Raw genomic sequence first — 21,711 nt, forward strand, 5'->3', positions numbered from 1 at the left:
GAGGCTGCCTACTAAAGCAGTCCAGTGGAAAAGTTAAGAGTGACCCGAAACTGGGAGATTATACCTGGAATCCAGCAGGAAGGACAGAGTGTTCTCTAAGGCATGGGAGAAACCTGAGCTGGCTAGCTGTAGCATAAACAAAAGTGGTCTGTAGGCACTGACCCTGCTATATAATGAAAAAAAGAAAAATGACAGAAAATGACAACCTTTGAAAAATGTACATCCACCAAAAAAAAAAAAAAGTCCCCATTAATAAGGCAGAAAGCCCTACTGCTTAGAACATTTTTACTGCAAATGATGGTTTCAAATCTCCATGCTAAAGTAGACATGCTCTTTGGATAAAGCTAAAAATATATGTCATTTTGCTAAGTACATATGAATACAAGCAAATACACAGAAAAGCTCTAGAGGAGGAAACACAGAACCAATGAAGAGGAGGAACTGGGATCAGGATGGAGGAGGTGGTCAAAGGAGCTTTTAACATTGTCCACAATGGGGCGCCTGGGTGGCTCAGTTGGTTAAGCGACTGCCTTCGGCTCAGGTCATGATCCTGGAGTCCCAGGATCGAGTCCCAGGATCGAGTCCCGCATCGAGTCCCACATCGAGTCCCACATCGAGTCCCACATCGGGCTCCCTGCTCGGCGGGGGGTCTGCTTCTCCCTCTGACCCTCATGCTCTGTCTCTCACTCTCTCTCTCTCTCAAATAAATAAATAAAACCCTTAAAAAAAAAGGGGGGGGGCGCCTGAGTGGCTCAATTGGTTAACATTGTCCACAATGTTTCAATTTTTTGATAAAAGGAAAATATTCACATATTTTTATTGTAATAACATATACCTAAAATGTACTATCCTAAGCATTTTCTTCCTTTTTTTTAGGTAGGCTTCACACCCAGCATGGAGCCCAATGTAGGACTTAAACTCAAAACCCTGAGATCAAGACCTGAGCTGAGTTTCAGAGTCAGACACTTAACTGACTGAGGCACCCAGGCACCCCTTAAACCATTTTTAAGTGTAAAATACAATGGCATTAGGATATAGTAACAATATTGTGCAACCATCACCACTATCCATTTCCAGAACTTTCTTATCTTCCCAACAGAAACTCTGCACCTATTAAATAATGCCCCATTCTCCCTTCTCCCAGCCCCTAATAACTTTATTCTATTTTCTATTTCTATGAATTTGCCTTTTCCCGTTAGCTCATGTAAGTAGAATCATACAATACTTATCCTTTTGTGACTGGCTTTTTTCATTTAGCATGATGTCCTCAAGTTTCCTCCATGTTGTAGCATGTGTCATAATTTCCATTAAGGCTGAATCGAATTCTAAATTGTTTATCCCTTCACAGGTTATTTCCACCTCTTGGCTATTATAAATAACATTGCTACGAAGATAGGTGGGTAAGTATCTGTTTGCATCTCTGCTTTTAAAGCTTTGGGGTAAATACCCAGGAGTAGAATTGCTGGATCATATGGTAATTCTATGTCTAACTTTTTGGGGAACTGCCAAACTGTTTTCCACAGCAGCTGCACCATTTTACATTCCCACCACCAATGAGCAAGGGTTCCAATTTCTCCACATCCTTGCCAAAACTTGTTTTCCATTTTTTTTAAATAATCGCCATCATAATGGGTGTGAAATGGTTTTGATTTACATTTTCACATATTTTTTCATATGTAAGTTTTTAATTAAAAATTATTTTTAAAAAGAAAGTAAGGGATCGAGATTTGTCTTCTGCATTCACAAACTAGGGCTGCTAAGCTCTCTAAGAAGCAATGCCTAGCTTGCTCAGTTTCATTCCCAGCCCCTAACAAGGTGCCTGGCACCCAGTAGGCACTCAGGACTACGAGTTTCTCCTGCCATCCAAAACTGGAGTGCTCTTGTGAAACCTTTCATAAGCTGAAGTGGCGTAAAGCAAAGAAGCAATTACCATTAATTTATATGGAATTTTTTGAGTATTCCCAGACCCAAAAAATAACCTCTCTTAGGCTTTTCCATTACCATATGACACATCTCACTAAGAGTTAACAAAACAAATTGAGAGAAAGCACAGATGCTCACAGATACAGTTCAAAGCTACAGTGGCTTGATGCTGAGATGCTGAGCCTAGTTGCTGGGGATGGAGCTTGGCAGGGCAACTCTCACTGCTGGGGGAGCATGCTGCCTCTATCATGGCTGGCTGCAAAACAAATACTGAACACTATGTTTGCTTTTTGCCTTTTTTCATAAGAATGAAAATCCTCTTCAGATTTCTTTTGGTTAGCGAAAACAGATACTAATGTAGGTCTTCCATAAAAGCAAAGTGGTATAATATGAAACTTCCAAAAAGTGGGAATATTCATTGAATGAATAAATGACTGCATTAGCCTCTCAATGTATATGGGATTGATGTATGAATTAAGGGGAATAAGTCTATGAAGAAGTATCACCTTGAAAAACACACAAATACTATTCAGCCATAAAAAAAGAAGGAAATCCTACCATTTGCAACAACATGGATGGACCTTGAGAGCATTATACTATGTAAAATAATTCAGGGAAAGACAAATACTCTATGATCTCACTTATGTGTGGAATCTAAAACATTAAACTTATAGAAACAAAAAGTAGAGTAGTGGTTGCCAGGTTTGGGGGGGTGTGGAAATGGGAAGCTATTAATCAAATGGAACAAAATTTCAGTTTTAAGATAAGTAAGTTCTGGGCGTCTAATGTACAGCATGATGACAACAGTTAATAATACTTTATTGTGCTTGAAAGCCGCTATGACAGGAGAGCTCTAATGTTCTCACTATAACAACAACAACAACAAAATGATAATTATGTGAGGTAAAGGACGTGTTAACTAACTTTATTATGGCAAACGTTTCACAATATATGCATGTATCAAAATATCACATTACACATCTTTTTAAAAAAGATTTTATTAGTGGGGCGCCTGGGTGGCTCAGATGGTTAAGCGTCTGCCTTCGGCTCAGGTCATGATCCCAGAGTCCTGGGATCAGCCCTGCATCGGGCTCCCTGCTCAGAGGGGGGCCTGCTTCTCCCCCTCCCTCTGCTTCTCCCCCTGCTCATATTCTCTCTCTCTCTCTGTATCTCTGTGTCTCGAATGAATAAATTAAAAAAACCTTTAAAAAAAAATATTTTATTTATTCTTTTGAGAGAGAGAGCCCAAGCAGGGGGGGAAGGGCAGAGGGAGAGGGAGAAGCAGACTCCCTGCTGAGCAGGGAGCCTGATGCAGGGCTCCATCCCAGCACCCTGGGATCTTGACCTGAGCTGAAGTCAGAAGCTTAACGGGCGGAGCCACCCAGGTGCCCCAAAATATCACATTATACATCTTAAACTTACACAATGTTATATGTCACCTATATCTCAATAAATCTGGAAAAAATAAAATAAGACAAATCACTCAGAAAAAAAAAAAGAAAAATACACACACATACTAGTTTTTGAAAAAGACACCATCATTTTGGAAGCCTTGGGTAAACAAAATATTTCAAGACAGATCCAGGATGACCAAGCAACACTACTTACAGTTTTAAGAAAAGCAGCTTGAGGGCCAGTATTCTTCATCTGGGTTGTCAGATAAGGACAGGGTACTTTTCAAGTATACTCTTATTACACAACCAGGGACTCTGTGTTTCCTGAGTTTCAGACAGGATGGCTGATGAGAAAGATATATATAATCAGAACACTGTTGTACCCCTAAAGTCCTATCACTTTTTTTTTTTAGAGAGAGAGAGAGAGCATGCACACTCAAGCTGGGAGGGAAGGGCAGAGGGAGGGAGAGAGAGAATCTTAAACAGGCTCCATGTTCAGCGCAGAGCCCGATGCAGGGCTTGATCTCATGCCCCTAAGATCATGACCTGAGCCAACATCAAGAATTGGAGGCATAGCTAACTGAGACACCCAAGTGCCCCAGTCCTATCACTATTTTTATGATCGAAAGTTAGTTACTAATATTAATCACTTACCATAAATTCTGCAACAAAAGTAGAGTTAAAAATTTTTTCCAATTAGTTCATATATCCATGGATGAATATTACTTTTTATAGATGGCAACCACCCATTACTTCTCCCTAGCTGAAGAAGATAGGGCGTTCAATTCCTTCCCCCATTCCCTTCCCACAATTTGAAAGTGCAGGGTAAAAGTGCAGGGGAAAGTCCCATTCCCCAAGCTGAGAACTTGTCTGAAAATCGCTGAACCACTGACTTGAATGAGCCCCTGTTGTCCTTGGGTGTGAAGGAAGGGAGAAAAGAGCTAGTTGGTGCTGAGATAGGGGCCATAAGGACGAGAACTACCTGCGTTTCCTTCCTTCTTGCATTAAGCATGTAAATTCTCCATGTGTGAGTCAACTAGACAGCGCAGAAGATCCCTGAGGCTTAAGGCTCTTGCTGGCACTCCCCAAGAAGCCACTCCAGGCAAGGATCCCCCCAAAACAAAAGGCTATGTATTAGATTGCCCCTGGCAGGGACTGGTGGGGATGCCTGGGAGAAAGAGGTTGATACTGACTTCTCCTAGGTTGGGAAGTGCAAAGGGGAGGCCCCAGAGAGCAACTGTGCCCAGTCCAAGTAAGACTGCTGGCATCTGGGCTCCTGACACACTGAGAGAACTGTTACTGAAGTAGCAACAACCAGCAGAAAGATAACAAGCAACTCTTCCTGGACAGTCTTGCAGAGAACATTCTCTCCTCCTCCTCAACCCTACTTGGGAGGAAACAAGAGCCAAGGGGAAAGAAGAGGACATTACCACCCCCTCCACTAATGGCTATTATAACCACAAGTCTACCTGCACAGAAGAATGGGAAGAGCTATGAATTAAATATGAGATTAAAGATTTTAAATGGGCAAGCCTAAAACATAATACTTGGAAAGAGACTGTATTAGTTACTGAAAGTGACTTCATAGTTATGGGACCAAAGTAGGATATTCTTTTTTTTTTTTTAAGATTTTATTTATTTATTTGAGAGAGAGACCGCAGGGGTGGGGCAGAGGGGGAGGGAGAGGGACAAGCAGACCCTGAGCTGAGTGCAGAGCCCCACGTGGGGTTAGATCCCATGACCCTGAGATCATGACCTAAGCCAAAATCAAGAGTTGGATGCTTAACCAACTGAGCCACCCAGGTGCCCCTAGAGTAGAATATTCTTAAGGGAATTCACTGTCAGAGACCAAGAGGATTTCTAGAGACAGTGGTAATTGTTATTGGAGAAACAATAAAATTGTTTCATATTTATATCTCACAAGTTAAGATTTCTCAAACTGGTAATTATCATAATTTATAATTATTTATTAGTTTATTGTTTGTCTTCCTTATAAACTATAATCATCATAAACCAGAGACTATGTCTACCTTGTTCACTACTGTAACCCTTGAGTACAGCATATGTGCTTGACAAATTGTTAAATGAAGATTTCTTATCTTTTTTTTTAAGATTTCACTTATTCATCTGACAGAGACACAGCGAGAGAGGGAACACAAGCAGGGAGAGTGGGAGAGGAAGAAGCAGGCCTCCCGCGGAGCAGGGAGCCCGATGCTGGGCTCCATCCCAGGACCCTGGGATCATGACCTAAGCCGAAGGCAGACACTTAACGACTGAGCCACCCAGGCACCCCAAGATTCCTTATCTTTTAAAGATACAAACTGAAATATCTCTAGAATAAACAGTGTAATGTCTTGGATTTACTTTAAAATAATTCAGGAAGGTGGGGGTGAGAGAGTGAGTGAGAATATAAATGGAGTAAGATTGATCATTCTTGAAGCTGGATGACGGGCACATGGGTTTCATTATAATCTTCTCTCTCCTTTTTTAAAAATATTTTATTTATTTATTTGACTGGGGGAGGGGAGAACAAGCAGGGTGAGCAGCAGAGGGAGAGGGGAGAAGCAGGCTCTCCACTGTGCAGGGAGCCTGATGCGGGGCTCGATCCCAGGACCCTGGGATCGTGACCTGAGCCGAAGGCAGATGCTTAACCAACTGAGCCACCCAGATGCCCCTTCTCTCTCCTTTTTTTTTTTTTTTTAAAGATTTTATTTATTTATTTATTTGAGAGAGAGAATGAGAGAGAGCACATGAGAGGGGGTAGGGTCAGAGGGAGAAGCAGACTCCCTGCCGAGCAGGGAGCCCGATGCGGGACTCGATCCGGAGACTCCAGGATCATGACCTGAGCCGAAGGCAGTCGCTTAACCAACTGAGCCACCCAGGCGCCCTCTCTCCTTTTTTTAAAAAAACTTTTTAAAATTGTGGGAAAATCATAATTCACTTTATTAATTTTAAATTTTTTCTCAATATGAAAACATTCAAATTTACATAAAAGTTAAAGTAAACAGCTGTATAACTACCATGTAGATTTGACAATGTTAACATTTTACTATATTTGCTTTATCTGTATCTATCCATCCACACATTCACCTATCTTATTTTTGATGCATTTCAAAGTAACTTACAAACATCAGTATACTTCACCCCTTCACTATAGCATACATATCATAGAGTTCAAAATTTTTTCCCTGTTTTTTTTTTTTTTAGGGTAAAATTTACTTACGGTGAAATCATATATTTACTATATATAAATATAACACTTAACACACACACACACATATATATATAATCTTTATATTTAAAAGTTTGTAGTGTTATGTTTGTGTTCCCCTAAAATTCTAACCCCCAATGTGATAGTATTTGGAGATGGGGTCTTTGAGAGGTAATTAAGGTTAGATTAGACATGCAGATGGGGCCCTCATGATGGGATTAGTGGCCTTATAAAGAAGAGAGCTCTCTCTCTTTCTCTCTCTCCCTCCCCCTCTCTCCCTCCCTCCCTCCCTTCTTTTCTCCCTCTTTCTCTTCCTCTCTCCTTCCCTTTCTCTTTCTCCCTTCCCCTCTCTCCCTCCCTCCCTCCCCTCTTTCTCCCTCTCTTTCTCCCTGTATGCATCCACTGGGGAAAGACCATGGGAGGATATAACAAGAAATCTGCAACCCAAAGAGAGAGGAACCAAATTGGCCAGCACCTTGATCTTGGACTTTCCAGCCTCCAGAACTGTGAGAAAATAAATTTCTATTGTTTAAGTAACCTGACCATGTCATTTTGTTATGGCAGCCTAAGCCAACTAAGACATAGTGTTATTAGGAAGCCACTAAGGCAGTTTGATTACATAGTCTCTTAAAGATCACTTTGGCTGAATGTGGGAAAAGGAATGAGAGAGGGCAAGAATAGATGCAGGAAGACGAGATAGGAGGCTGCTCTAGTAGACTGGGCCAGAGGTGGTCTTAGCTGGCCTAAAGTCATAACAGTAGAGGCCAAAATAAGTGAAGGGGTGCAAAAAATATTTAGGAGATAAAAAGAGACAGGATTTGTTGGTGAGAAAGAAGTAGAAATCAAGCATTATGCTCAGATTTCTCACTTGAGCATTTGCTGGCTGGTAGTACCACCATTCACTGAGATAAGGAACAGAGAAGAAGAAGCAGGCTTTTATTTGAGGGGACAGGGATTCGGTTTTAGACATATTCAACTTGAGATGCCTATGAGGTTTGATACACATTTGGATACATATATCTGGAGCTTTGAGGACAGGGCTAGAGATAAACCTAGGGAGTCATCGGCATGAAAATTATCATTTAAAGCCACAGGAATAGTTGACATTGTGTAGGAAGAGGTGTGTGAAGGTGGCCTATGTCAGACCTCTGAGGAACATCAAGATTTAAGGAGTGTGTAGAGGATCAGGAGTCATCTAAGAAGACTGAAAAGAAGTAAGAGAGGTGCAGAGTCACAGAAGTCTTGAGAAGATGGTGTTTCCAGAAACAGGGAGTTACGGGCGCCTGGGTGGCTCAGTTGGTTGAGCAGCTGCCCTCAGCTCAGGTCATGATCCTGGAGTCCCAGAATCAAGTCCCAAGTCAGGCTCCCCGCTTGGCGGGGAGTCTGCTTCTCCCTCTGACCCTCTCCCTCTCATGCTCTCTCTCACTCTCTCTCTCTCATATACATAAAACCTTGAAGAAAAAAAAAAAAAAGAAACAGGGAGTTAAATAAACCAAATGTCTAATGGCATTTGGTGAAGACAACTTAATGAATCCCTTCACAACAGGGATGATTTTAGTCGTTTGACCAGAACTTCTGAAATCCATTGGCCGTAGACTCCTCGCCCACCAGACCAGTGGTTTTCAATGCATGGTCCCCAGAAGAGCAGCATCAACATTACCTGGGAAATTTCAGAAATACAAATTCAGAGCCTCATACAGACCTACCCCAGATTTAGAAACTCTGGGGTAGGGCCCAGCAATCGGTGTTTGAACAAGTCTTCTTGGTGATTGTGATACTCTCTAAAGTTAGAGAAATCACTGCACTAGACAGTGCTTAGGTAGCACCTGACAACCATTCCTTTGGGAAACAATCCCTCTTCGGATAAATACAATTTCCCGTTGGACCCGTCAACACATATACCAAGTTGCTGGAGCATGAGCAACAGGATTTTTGTCAATAACCCACATTTATTGTAACACAGATCCTATCTTGATTTTAATGTTCCTACACTACAACCAGCCACTACCTACCACTTCTCCCTCTATGGGGTATATCTTTCTTTTTACCTTTATAGCTTTGCTCATTCATAACATCTAATTATTCCTGGCGTGTGCTACCTCATGGCTTCTCTTTGTGCATTTTTTCAAGGTTCTGATCCTGCTACCAACTGTACAAGTGTCTAAATCTCACAGTGTAAATTCCTGAGTGACACAGATTGTTGGTGAAACTGCCAACTGGTACAACTTAGGAGTAATTTGGCATCATTTATCGAAACAGCAGAAACATCACCTTTGACCCAGTAATTCCGCTTCTAGGAATCTATCCTACAAACATACTGCACATGTGCACAAGGAAGTGGGGCCTCTGTGCCCCACTTGGCCACAGGCCAGGCCACCTACCCTCAGTCAGTCGGAGGCTCCTCCACCCCATCTGTCGGAGGCCAGGTCCCTCCCCTCAAGGGCAGTTAGTGGACGCGGGCTCAGTCAGAGGCCTGTTCCCACCTCACTTCACACTTGGCGTCGGTTGGAAACAGGTGGGGAAGCCCTCTCAGTCTCAGCCTCACGCAAGCACGCCCGCAACACCGGCCCAAGCCGGCTGCGACTTGATTTTTCTCTCTCCTTTTTCCTCCCTAGGAAGGGAGGACGAGTGCCCCCTGCCCCCGCCTAGCACAGCGCCCGCGGCCCTGACCCGATCGCCCGCCGCCGGGGGCGGGGGAGGCAGGCTCAGGAGGGGCGGGGCGGGGCGGGCCCGGCTGGCGGGGGCGGGGCTCGGGGCGGGAAGGGGCGGGGCCGGCGGGGTGATGGCTCCGGTTGTCGCCGCCGCCGCCGCCGCCGCTACCGTCGCCGCTGCCGCCTCAGCAGCAGGAACCGAAGTCGCCGCCGCTACCGCCGCCGCCGCCCGGGTCGCCGGCCGCCCGCGCGCTGCCTCGGCCGGGGCCCGCAGCCATGGAGGACTTCATCGTGATCTCGGACGACAGCGGCTCCGAGAGTTCCGGGGGGGCCCGCTCGAGCAGGACGCGAAGGCTCCGCCGGGCCCTGTCCCGGACCCCCGGAGCACTGCCCCGCCGGACTGTGGTGAGTGAACGAGCCGCCGCTCGCCAAGCCCCGCCGCGGCGGGAGTGCCGCCCCGGCTCGGGCCGCGCATCTTCGCGCCCCCCTCCCCGGCTTGGCCCGCTGTCCCCTGCGCCCCCGCCTCCCGCCCCTTGGCGCCTCACAGCTGCAGCCGCTTCCCGCCTCGCCGCCCGCCGGCCTCTCCCGCCCTGAGGAGCGCCGCTGGCCTGGGCCACCGCCGCCGGGCCTCCCGGGCTCCCCGCTCCAGCCTCAGCGGGCCGGGGCTGGCGACTGCGGCCGAGCACATGGACGGCGTCTGGCGCGCCTGCGGCGGGGGGTGCGTGAGCCCGCTGCAGGCGGCGGCCTCAGGCCGGGCCGCGGGCTCCCTTGGACCCGGGGTGGGGGGCGGGGGACTGAAGGGGCGCAGTCCTGGGGGCTGTCCCGGATCTCGAGGCAGGGCCGCGGGAGCGTGTAATTGTTTGGCCTGTGGTGGGTACAGATGTGTGCAGGGAGGTAACAGGAGCCTGGGCTGGGAAAGAGGGAAGCGCGGGCCTGAGCCTGAGCCAGATGGTGGCCGCGCTCCAGGGCCTGGCAGTCGAGCGAGGGGCCCGATTTTGGAGTTGTGCAGGAGGGCGATTTATTTCACTTAGCAAACATTTACCAAGCTCTAAAGGAATAGGGAGGGAAATATCTTGCTCTGTTTCTTTTTCCCTCGAGCCCCTTAGTCTTTGTCCTTCTTCCTGAGATGAATGAAATATCTGCGGTCCCTGCCTTTCTAGAATCCTCCACAGATATTTACTGAACCCCTAATGTGGGCTAAATGTGCTAGGCCCTGGGGATACTAAGGAGAACACAACATCCGTGGCCCCTCTCATGGAAGGTGATATATTCAACAAGTGACTATTGAGTATTCAAGGGGTGGGAGGTGGACAGGCTTTCTCTCTTATCAGAAGACTCTCAACATCAGACTTCAGCAGTCTTCCCAGACTCCCATGGCCACACCCCAGAAATAAAAGCATCCTCATGCTGGTGTTATTTGTATAGATCTGTAACCAAGAATTTAAGGAAGACACCTTTCTTCATATGCAAATACTCCTTCAAGACATATCTCCTAGCTTCTGCTCCTCCAATCCCAGCTAGTTTGCAGTCCCTAAGTCTCCACTGCGAGCCCCTTTTGTTTCCCAGGTATAATGCTAAATGCTAGGTGGTCATTACAAAATGAATGGCATGCAAAACCAATTAACTTATAGTCCTGTGTAGCCATGGTTCAAGCATGAAGGATTCTCAGTAAATCTCAGTTAAGAATTTAGATGAGATGGACAGAAGAGATTTTCAAAGTAGAAGTGAGCCAACTTGGTAAGTGAATAGCAGTGTGTAGGACGTAATAGACCCACAGTAAATATTTGTTGGATGAAAGAATGGTTGAAGGAAGAGAGGAGAGAGAACAGTTCAAATGGATGTTTGATTAAGTGAGAGCAAGTACAAGAGTAGGAGCAAGCTTGAGGCAGAAGAGATTCTGCATTCAGTTTGGACCTCAGAGGAGAGGACTCTGGGACTCTGGAGAAAAGTCAGGACTGGAGAGATTTGGTAATCATCCAAGTAGAAAAGAGCCCTGAGGGTCGAATTGTGACTGAGATCAGCAAGGAAAAGACTAAAGGGAGAAAAAAAGGTGGAAGGAAAAAATACTGCAGAATAACTCACAACTGCCTTTCTTCCTAGTTTTTCCTCTTTCCTATTGCTTCTTCTCTCAGTCCTCCTTAAACTTTGTCCATCTACCAGCTCCTTTTCCTCCCAGGTACTGTCCAACTTCCCTCATCCTGGCCCAGCTCCCTTCTTCAAGTGCATAGATGTCATCCTTATCCCAGTCTGTGGTGTCTCTTGTGGCCCTTCACACACATACGGATGTGTGCTCAAACTGCTCCCCTCCCCTCTGACTACCCAACCAAGCATTTTCATCTTGAGCCTTTTGAATAGTACCCAGTGTAAATCTTGCTTCTCCATATACTTACTCCAATTTTCTTAAAAATTCCAGGCTCGTTCTCCTTTTATCATTTGTGCAAATTAAATAGGGCAGTAGGATAACCATGTAAAAGATCAGAGGCAGTAAGAGACTTGCAAGGTTAAAGCCTAAAGCTCCTTTGTCTAGCTTTCCCTGAAGACCCTGCAGTCAGGGAGACCTCTTCAAATCAGGATCTCCCCCACAGCAGCTGCAAGAGCTTTGACAAGTTCTGTCACCTCTCTCAGCTTTTGCACTTGAGAATGTTGATACCTGGCAGGACCATTAGAAGGTTTTTAATGAGGCAATGCAAGGAGAATGCCTAGTATCAATGATAGCTTTTGCTACACTTTGTGTTATTTTTCAATCAAGCCTAACCTTCTCAAGCTTGGCAGGCAATGAAATAAAAGAAGCAAGTTCTATTTATTTATTTTTTTCTTTTTTACAAATATTGACTGAGAAAACAACTTGCTTGAATTCAGGAAATCAGAAAACCATCTACAATACTGTAGTTAACATTTCTGAACTCCTGGTTCTAAACCTGGGCTCTAGTCTTCATTAAGTTTATGAAGTGTGTCTGTGTTTTTCATAATACTTAATTGCTTTTTGTTTCCCATTTATAGACGCCGAACCTGTTCAGATAGTTTTTGTTGACCTAATTACAAAAAGTTTAGAAATATATGTAGAAGAAAATTAAAATTCCTGTTAATCTCACCATCCAAAAAACACCAACCAGTGTTGACATTTTGAAGTATGTCCATCCAAACTTTTATCTGTAAATGCCCGTGTGCATTCATACATACCCATGTATGTGTCTTCCCCGTATGTTTTTGCAAAAATGAAATTTTGCTATACATGTGGGGTTTTCTAATTTTTTAAAAAAGATTTTATTTATTTATTTGACAGAGCGAGAGAGAGAGCACAAGCAGGCGGAGCGGCAGGCAGAGGGCGAGGGAGAAGCAGGTTCCCTGCTGAGTAGGGAGCCCGATGCGGGACTCTATCCCAGGACCCTGGGATCATGACCTGCGCGGGAGGTAGACCCTTAACCGACTGAGCCACCCAGGTGCCCCATGTGGGCTTTTCTTTTAAGATTTTATTTATTTTTAGAGAGAGAGAGAGAGCGGGGGAAGGAGCAGAGGGAGAGGGAGAGAATCCCAAGCAGACTCCACGTTGAACTAGGAGCCCAACACAGGGCTCGATCTCGGGACCCTGAGACCATGACCTGAGCCGAAACCAAGAGGTGGATGCTTAACCAACTGAGCCACCCAGGCGCCCCTACATATGGAGTTTTTTAGCTTGCCTTTTAATACACTTTTTATCTCTTGCTGCACCAATAAATACATGCCTCCCCAATATTTTTTTTTAAAAGATTTTATTTATTTATTTGACAGAGAGAGAGAGAGCGAGAGCAGGAACACAAGCAGGGGGAGTGGGAGAGGGAGAAGCAGGCTTCCTGCCGAGCAGGGAGCCTGATGTGGGACTCGATCCCAGGACCCTGGGATCATGACCTGAGCCGAAGACAGACGTGTAACGACTAAGTCACCCAGGCGCCCCCCCAATATTTTTTTTAACAAGGAGGAACTTTTTTTTTTAAAGATTTTACTTAATTATTTGAGAGAGAGAGAAAGAGAACATGAGCAGGGAGGAGGGGCAGAGGGACAAGTAGGCTCCCTGCTGAGCAGGGAGCCCAACAGGGGGCTTGATCCCAGGACCCTGAGATCATAACCTGAGCCACCCAGGTGCCCCTCCTCCAAAATATTTTTAATATATTTCATTGTACAGATTTATAATTATATTTATAACTTCCTATTAAAGGATATCATGCTGACATTTCTTTTTTTTTTTTTTTTAAGATTTTATTTATTTATTCATGAGAGACAGAGAGAGAGAGACAGAGAAGCAGGCTCCCAAGGAGCAGGGAGCCCGATGCGGGACTCGATCCCAGGACCCTGGGATCATGACCTGAGCCGAAGGCAGACGCTTAACCATCTGAGCCACCCAGGCACCCCATGCTGACATTTCTAAACTTTCTTTGTCATAAACAACACAGTATAAAGTCCCTCATAAGTAATCTTTGTACCCTTGTTCATTTGCTTGTTTAAGATAAGTTCCTCTTAGAAGTGAGTGTGAAGTCAATAGGTATGCCCCCTTTGAGAGCTTTTGATATATATTGCCAAATTTCCTAGAGAAATTGTGTGCCAATTATATTCTTACCATACTCTTTTCTCCACTACCTAGTCACTCCCAGATATTGTCAATTTTTTTTGGTAAATATTTACTGAACACTTACTATATGCCAGGCACTTATAGGTGCTAAGAATACAGCTGTGAATAAAACCAAGTCCCTGCCCTTGTGGAGGTTCTGTTTTAGTCAGGGGGAGACAAACAATAAACAATCACATAAATGTAATGTCAGACAATATACAGAGTGTTAGAAAGAAAAATAGGCATTTTTGTTCTTTTAATCTTTGCTGATATGATAGTCAAATTCTGTGAGCTGTCCTGGTTTTAATTTTTTTCTTTGGTTGTGAGTCATTCTTTCAGTAAATACTTATTGAGCACATGCTCTGACCCTGGGGACCAGAGGTAAACAAGGTAACAATGGGCCTACATTCTAGGGGAGAAATATAAGTAATAAACAACTATTAAATAAGTGACCAATGTAATAGTAATTTGAGTGGAGTTGGGAACATTAGATGTGTTTTCAAAGAAGAGTTAATATTTGATCTGAGAACAAAATGACAGAACAGATTTGTTATGAGAAGATCTAAGGGAATTAGGTAGCAGCAAAGGGTGCAGCAAAAGCAAAGACTTGGAAGTAGAAATGGCATGACTAATTGGAGGAATCGAAAGGCCAGTGGGGCTGGAATGTAATGAGTGGACAACAGAGTCCTAAAAGATTAGAAATAGGTGGGCTAGGTCATATAGGGTCTTGTAGACCACAATAAGGAGTTCAGATTTCATCCTTATGTAATAAATCTTTGAAGGGTTTCAGGCAGAGGAATGACATAACCTGATTTATATTTTAAAAGGTGACTTTAGCTACTGTGAGAAGATAGTACTGTAAGGAAGGTGACCATATAATTTAGTATCCAAATGGGAATCCTTTTGCAAATGAAACGGGGCACTGACTGGAGGGGATGTCAAGCAACAGGTAAAAACTGGAACTGTCCCAAACAAACCAGAATTATAGCCACCTTCCTGTAAGAGGACCAAAGTAGAATCAGGGAGATCATTTTTTGAGGTTGCTGCAGTAGTCCAGACCAAAAATAATTGTAGCTTGGAATTGAGTGGGCTGGGATACTGGAAGGATTTGGTAGATATTTAGGAAGTAAAATCAAGTCCTGAGAACTTGGATGGGGATAGTGAGGGAAAGAGAGGAATCAAGAATGATGCCCTGGTTTTGGCCTGAGCCACTGGATGCATGTTGTTGTCATTCATTGAAATGAAGAAGACTTGAGGAGGAACAGGATTGGAAGAAAGATTCAAGAGTTCTGTTTTGAAGGTGTTTTAAGTTAAGATGCTTATGGAATAGCAAACTGGAGATGCAAGGTATATTGTTTGTATTGAGTTTGGGGGCCAGGGGAGAAGTTCTGACTAGGGACACAGATTTGGTATCATTGGCACATAGATTGTAGTAAAATCATTGATCTGGATGAGATCATCTAGGCTAAGAATCTACAAGAGGAAGACCATCCTGAACTCAGGGATAGGGCACACCACAGTGTCTACCTCAGGCAAGGGAAGGAGGAGCAACTAGTGAGGTTGGAGATCAGAGTGTGAGCTGGACATCTCTATCACCAATAGATATGTTGGAGATATATATATTTATATATATATAGAGAGAGAGAGAGAGAGATACTGTGTGTGTGCATGTGAAAATTACCTATTCTCCTATTGGGGTGTTATTTGTAAATTTTCCTTACATATTAAAGACTTTTTATGGGTTGAATTGGGTCCTCCAAAAAGATATGTTGAAATTCTAACCAGCACTACAGAAATGTAACCTTATTTGGAAATGGGGTCGTTGCAGATGTTATAATTCAAGATGAGGTCATACAGAGTAGGGTGGGCCCTTAATCCAATATGACTGCTGTCCTTATAAGAAGACATGAAGACAGAGGAAGAACACCATGTGACAGTGGAAACAAAGATGGGAGTTGCAGCTGCAAATCAAGGGATTCCAAGGATTGCTGGTGACACCAGAAGTTAAGAGAAAGACTTGGAACAGATTCTCCCCTAGAGACTTCGAGGGAGCATGGCACTGCAGACAGCTTGATTTTGACTTTTAAGCCTTCAGAACTGTGAGAGGAAAAATTTCTGTTGTTTTAAGCTAGTTTGTAGTAATTTGTGCTAGGAAACTAATACAGCCCCCTGTGCCATACACATTACCTTTTTCCCCCCACTTTTGACTTCTTTTGGTTCCTTACAGAAGTTTTATTTTCTTTTTAAGGTTTTATTTATTTATTTGTCAGAGAGAGTGAGCACAAGCAGGGAGAGTGGCAGGCGGAGGGAGAAGCAGGTTTCTCGTTGAGCAAAGAGCCCAATACGGGACTCCATCCCAGGACCCTGGGATCATGACCTGAGCTGAAGGCAGACACTTAACAGACTGAGCCACCCAGGCATCCCTTTACAGGAGTTTTAAATTCTTATGTAGTCAGTCCTATCACTTTTTTCCTTAGAAAGGCTTTCCTCTTAAGATTATAAAAATATTTTTACATTTAATTTATTAATCCATCTGGAATTAGTTTCAAAAAAGGGATAAAACAGTAATCTAATATTTTTCTTTCCAGATGGTTAGCTATTTGTCCAACATTGTTTATTGAATTTTTTACTCTTTCTACCCAGTGGTTTGAAATATTACCTTTATCAAATGGTAAATTTTATATATTTTTATGTCTATTTGTGGACCTTCTCTTCGGGCCTTGGTACATGCTACTTTAATAATAAGCAGAAGAGGGGCTTAGAAGAGCCTAGCTAGCTCAGTCGGTAGAGCACATGACCCTTGATCTCAGGGTCATGAGTTCAAGCCCCATGTTGGGCATGGAGCCTACTTTAAAAATAAAAATAAATAATGATAATAAGAAGAAACTCTTCATTGCTCTTTTTAGAATTTTTTTTTTTTAAGATTTTATTATTTATTTGACACAGAGCAAGAGAGAGACAGAGAGCAAGCACAAGCAGGGGGAATGGCAGGCAGGGGAGAAGCAGTCTCCTTCCTCAGCAAGGAGCCCGATACGGGACTTGATCCCAGGACCCCGGGATCATGACCTGAGCCGAAAGCAGCTGCTTAACCGACTGAGCCACCTAGGCGCCCCTCTTTTTAGAATTTTTTGACTAGTTTTTGTATCTTTATTCTGTCAGATAATTTTGAAATCATTTTGTCAACTTCCAAACAATTTCTACTTCTAAAATTGGGATTACAAACTATAGAAATCTATAGTTTGTGGTGTTTTACTTAATGAAGTTTTACACTTTTATATATGTACTTGTGCATCTTTTATCTTTATGGGTTTTTTCTTTCTTTTATGTTTAGAGAGATCTTTGCTGTCCTGAGATTATTCTCCTTTTATTTCCTTATCATTGTTCCTTTACCATCTCATTCTTAACATTTAGGTCTTTAATTCATCTGAAATGTTTTATATGGTGTGAAGTAAACTCACCATTTTCCATATACTGTATTGACATATTTCTAAGATATAGATCTTAGATTTGCTGTCAACTTTTTTTTTAATAAAATTTTATTTATTTATTTGACAGAGAGAGACACAGCAAGAGAGGGAACACAAGCGGGGGAGTGGGAGAGAGAGAAGCAGGCTTCCCGCGGAGCTGGGAGCCCCATGTGGGGCTCGATCCCAGGACCCTGGGATCATGACCTGAGCCGAAGGCAGATGCTTAACTGACTGAGCCACCCAGGCGCCCTAGATTGCTGTCAACTTAAGATAAACAGCTTTTCAGGAAAAAAGAAACTAACACATGAAATGTGAGACCAACTATTAGATGCACCCTGATTCTAGATGTATGAGGGAAACATTCTAGATGCTCGGGTTTATAATATATGATGTTAATTGTCTGGGAGTAATTTCTCAAATAATTATCTTTTCTCCACTTATTTGAAACTGATTTTTTTAAAAAAGATTTATTTATTTTAGAGAGAGAGAGAGCATGCAAGCAAGCAGGGAATGGAGTGGGTGGGGGAGGGATAGAGGGAGAGAGAGAATCCTGAAGCAGACTCCATGCTGAGCGTGGAGCCTAACTCGGGGCTCATCCCAGGACCCTGAGATCATAATCTGAGCTGAAAGCAAGAGTCAGCCGCTCAACCAACTGCACCACCGAGGCACCCCCTTGAAACACATTTTTAACACCAAATTATTTTACACACTTACGTCTGTTTCTGGGATTTCTTTTGTGTTTCATTGATTTCTCTATTCTCAGTGACAGAATTTTACTGTTTTATTTTTGCAGTTTGATAATAATTTTTGGTATCTAATAGAGCAATTACCTCTCCTTATTTTCTTGGTGATTGTGTCCATTTAGTCCTCCAAAAGAATTTCAGAATCATTTTGTCAAGGATTACATTAGATCAGGGTTTCTTTGGGTCAGATAATTATTTTCTGTGGGAGGTTGTCCTGTGCACTTTGGTCTCTGCCCACTAGATGCCAGCCAGTAGCAGCACTTCTCTCCCGTGACTTGTGACAACCAAAAATGTCTCCACACGATGCCAAATGTCTCCTGGAGGGCAAAATTGCCACTGGTTCAGAGCACTACATTAGATTTATAAGTTAATTAAAAAAGAATTAATATCTTTATAATACTGTCTTCCTAATTAGAAGCATGGTTTAACTTTCATTTTCTGGGGTTTACTTTTTGGCAATCAGTAAAACTTTCTTTGAATCCTGTGCCTTTCTTATCCTGGAGCTAGTGTTTTGATTCTGAATGACTGGTTGCCACATCGGGTTGAGCATATTAATCATGATGAGCCTCACAGAGTAAGAATAGCTGGCATTTATGCCAGATAGCATGTTAATTAAGTACTTTGCATGGATTAACTCATGTAATCTTCACTGCAGCCCCATAAGGTTGATACTATTATTATCCCTATTTGATAGATGAAGAATCTGAGGTAGGGTCAATCAAGTGCTAACTGGTAGAGCAAGTTTACCACCACTAGTCTCAGTCTTGAAAATCCTGAAAACCTCTTACCAGGTTTCCAAGGGCACATCCTCTGGAGATGCTAGAAATAAATGGATAAGTTGAATAAAGCAAGTTACAAAATATAATTCTATTCTTTAAATGTGTCATTTTGTAAGAATAGACCCATTGGGGTTTTTTAATCCAAAAATTATTTTTTAAAACTCTATCATGTACTTTAAAATATTTTTAGGGGCGCCTGGGTGGCTCAGTTGGTTAAGTGACTGCCTTCGGCTCAGGTCATGATCCTGGAGTCCCTGGATCGAGTCCCGCATCGGGCTCCCTGCTTGACAGGGAGTCTGCTTCTCCGTCTGACCCTCCCGCTTCTCATGTGCTCTCTCTCATTCTCTCTCTCTCAAATAAATAAATAAAATCTTAAAAAATAAAAAAAATAAAATAAAATATTTTTAAAACTCATCTTCTCTTTCTCAGTCCCTTCCCCCAAATATAAGTTCACTGTTGGACACAGCCATATCCCCAGCAAGTAGCTTAATGCCTTGAACAGAATTAGGTGCTCAGTAACTATTTATTCAAGGAGAAACAGAATTCTTATTACTGGTTTTCTAAGGAATCTTTTTTTCCCGGTAAGTTTTGTTACGGTTATGTCAAAATAACCTTGTGTAATGGGAGAGCCAAGGCATAAATATGGCACCTGTCCCAGGCTAATTTTTTTTTTCCAGACTAATAAAGATTTTTGGAATGAAAAATATATGTCTATGTCTAGAGTAAAAGGCAAAATTCACCTACATTTTGAATTTAAAACATCAAATGCCAAACTAATTCGAATGTTAAATCAAGGTCAGCTTCCACGTAAGCCTCCATTAACAGCTTTATTAAGATATAATTCCATACCTTAGGGGCGCCTGGGTGGCTCAGTCGTTAAGCATCTGCCTTCGGCTCAGGTCATGATCCCGGGGTCCTGGGATCGAGCCCCGCATCGGGCTCCTTGCTCTGTGGGGAAGCCTGCTTCTCCCTCTCCCACTCCCCCTGCTTGTGTTCCCTCTCTCGCTATGTCTCTCTCTGTCAAATAAATAAAAAAAAATCTTTAAAAAAAAAAAAAAAGATATAATTCCATACCTTACATAAAATTCACCCATAAAATTCCCTGAGTTGTTTAAGCCTTACCACTATCTAATTTTAGAACATTTTCCTTACTCCAGAAAGAAACCCTATACTCTCCAATGGGTTCTCTTTGTTTTTTGTTTGTTTTAAGGTACTCAGTCATATCATTTGAAAAATAAAATTTCCTCATTTTAAATTATAAAAAGTATTTTAAAATTTTAAATGGAGGTAACAGAAATTCAGGGCATCAGAAAAGAAACCCACTCCTGTCCATTGCTCCTCTAGAGATAACAGTTTTTGTGTATTTTTCCAGAAGTTTTCTCTGTGTATACACAAAAATACATAAATGTCTAATGGAGTTACACTAATTTTTTTAACCACTAAATATATTTTAGGCATTAAATATATATATATATATTAGTACCTTGGGGCACCTGGGTGGCTCAGTCAGTTAAGCATCTGACCAGCTCAAGTCATGATCTCAGGGTCCTGGGATAGAGCCCCGCATTGGGCTTCCTGCTGAGCAGGGAGTCTGCTTGTCCCTATCCCTCTGCCCTTCCACCTGTTCATACTCTTTCTCTCTCAAATAAATAAAATCTTTAAAAAAAAAAAGAAGCAGCAGGAGGGGAAGAATGAAGGGGGGAAAATCGGAGGGGGAGACAAACCATGAGAGACTATGGACTCTGAAAAACAAACTGAGGGTTCTAGAGGGGAGGGGGGTGGGGAATGGGTTAGCCTGGTGATGGGTATTAAAGAGGGACGTTCTGCATGGAGCACTGGTGTCATACGCAAACAATGAATCATGGAACACTACATCAAAAACTAATGATGTGGGGCGCCTGGGTGGCTCAGTCGTTAAGCGTCTGTCTTCAGCTCAGGTCATGATCCCAGGGTCCTGGGATCGAGCCCTGCATCATGCTCCCTGCTCAGCGGGAAGCCTGCTTCTCCCTCTCCCACTCCCCCTGCTTGTGCTCCCTCTCTTGCTGTCTCTGTCTGTCAAATAAATAAATAAAATCTTTAAAAAAGAAAAAACAACTAATGATGTAATGTATGGTGATTAACATAACATAATAAAAAAAAATCTTTAAGGCGGGGGTGCACCTAGGTGGCTCAGTTGGTTAAGTGCTGCGTTAGGCGCAGATCATGATCCCAGAGTCCTGGGATCCAGCCCCATATCGGGCTCCCTGCTGAGCAGGGAGTCTGCTTATCCCTTTCTCTCTGCCCCCCGCCCTGCTTGTGCTCACGCTCTCTCTCAAATAAGTAAATAAATAAATAAAATCTTTAAAAAAAATAAAATAAAGGGACGCCTGGGTGGCTCAGTCATTAAGCGTCTGCCTTTGGCTCAGGTCGTGATCCCAGAGTCATGGGATCGAGTCCTGCATTGGGCTCCTTGCTCAGCAGGAGACTGTTTCTCCCTCTGCCTGTAGCTCCCCCTGCTTGTGCTCTCTCTCTTTCTCTGACAAATAAATAAATAAAATCTTTAAAAAATAAATAAATAAAACTTAAAAAAATATATTAGTACCTCACTCAGACTATTGCCCATTTTGCCTACAGTGGTATTCCTAGTGCATAGCATGATTCCTGACACATAGTACTCATTCAATAAATATTTTATCAGCTGCATGTTATTCTAATATTCTAAAAACAGACCATAATTTATTGGACCAGCCCCTTACTGATTTTAATTTTTTTGCTATTACAGACTATGACGTAATGCGCTCTCTACATGTTTGTAGGACAAGTTCCTTACAGTGGAATTTTGGAGTTAAAGAGTAATATGTATTTATAATTTTAATATATACCATTTTTGTGGGCATAGTGTCATTCTTTATGGGTTTCTAGTATCGGAACCCCACAACTATGTTTGCAGAACTCCCATCTTTGGAGATACAATCTGTTTCT

At 42.9% G+C, this 21,711-nt stretch overlaps 1 protein-coding gene and 1 long non-coding RNA gene across 5 annotated transcripts in view; one reads left to right on the forward strand and one right to left on the reverse strand.

The window, feature by feature from the left end:
- LOC118016944 overlaps positions 1 to 9,258 on the reverse strand; it is a 36,010-nt gene extending 26,752 nt beyond the window's left edge. For all 3 annotated transcript variants that reach the window (XR_004680983.1, XR_004680981.1, XR_004680982.1), the window contains exons 1-2: positions 8,910 to 9,258; positions 3,532 to 3,661 (exon numbers count right to left, since the gene is read on the reverse strand). This is a non-coding gene — a long non-coding RNA (uncharacterized LOC118016944). The remainder of the gene's footprint in view (positions 1 to 3,531; positions 3,662 to 8,909) is intronic.
- Positions 9,259 to 9,380: 122 nt separating this feature from the next.
- SIMC1 (SUMO interacting motifs containing 1) overlaps positions 9,381 to 21,711 on the forward strand; it is a 90,474-nt gene continuing 78,143 nt past the window's right edge. For both annotated transcript variants that reach the window (XM_035014760.1, XM_035014769.1), the window contains exon 1: positions 9,381 to 9,584. In XM_035014760.1, coding sequence (XP_034870651.1) covers positions 9,456 to 9,584 — 129 coding nt within the window. In that variant the 5' untranslated portion in view covers positions 9,381 to 9,455. The remainder of the gene's footprint in view (positions 9,585 to 21,711) is intronic.

Source organism: Mirounga leonina, unplaced genomic scaffold (assembly GCF_011800145.1).
Source record: "Mirounga leonina isolate KUSES-001 unplaced genomic scaffold, KU_Mleo_1.0 Mir_104, whole genome shotgun sequence".
Lineage (NCBI taxonomy): Eukaryota > Metazoa > Chordata > Mammalia > Carnivora > Phocidae > Mirounga > Mirounga leonina.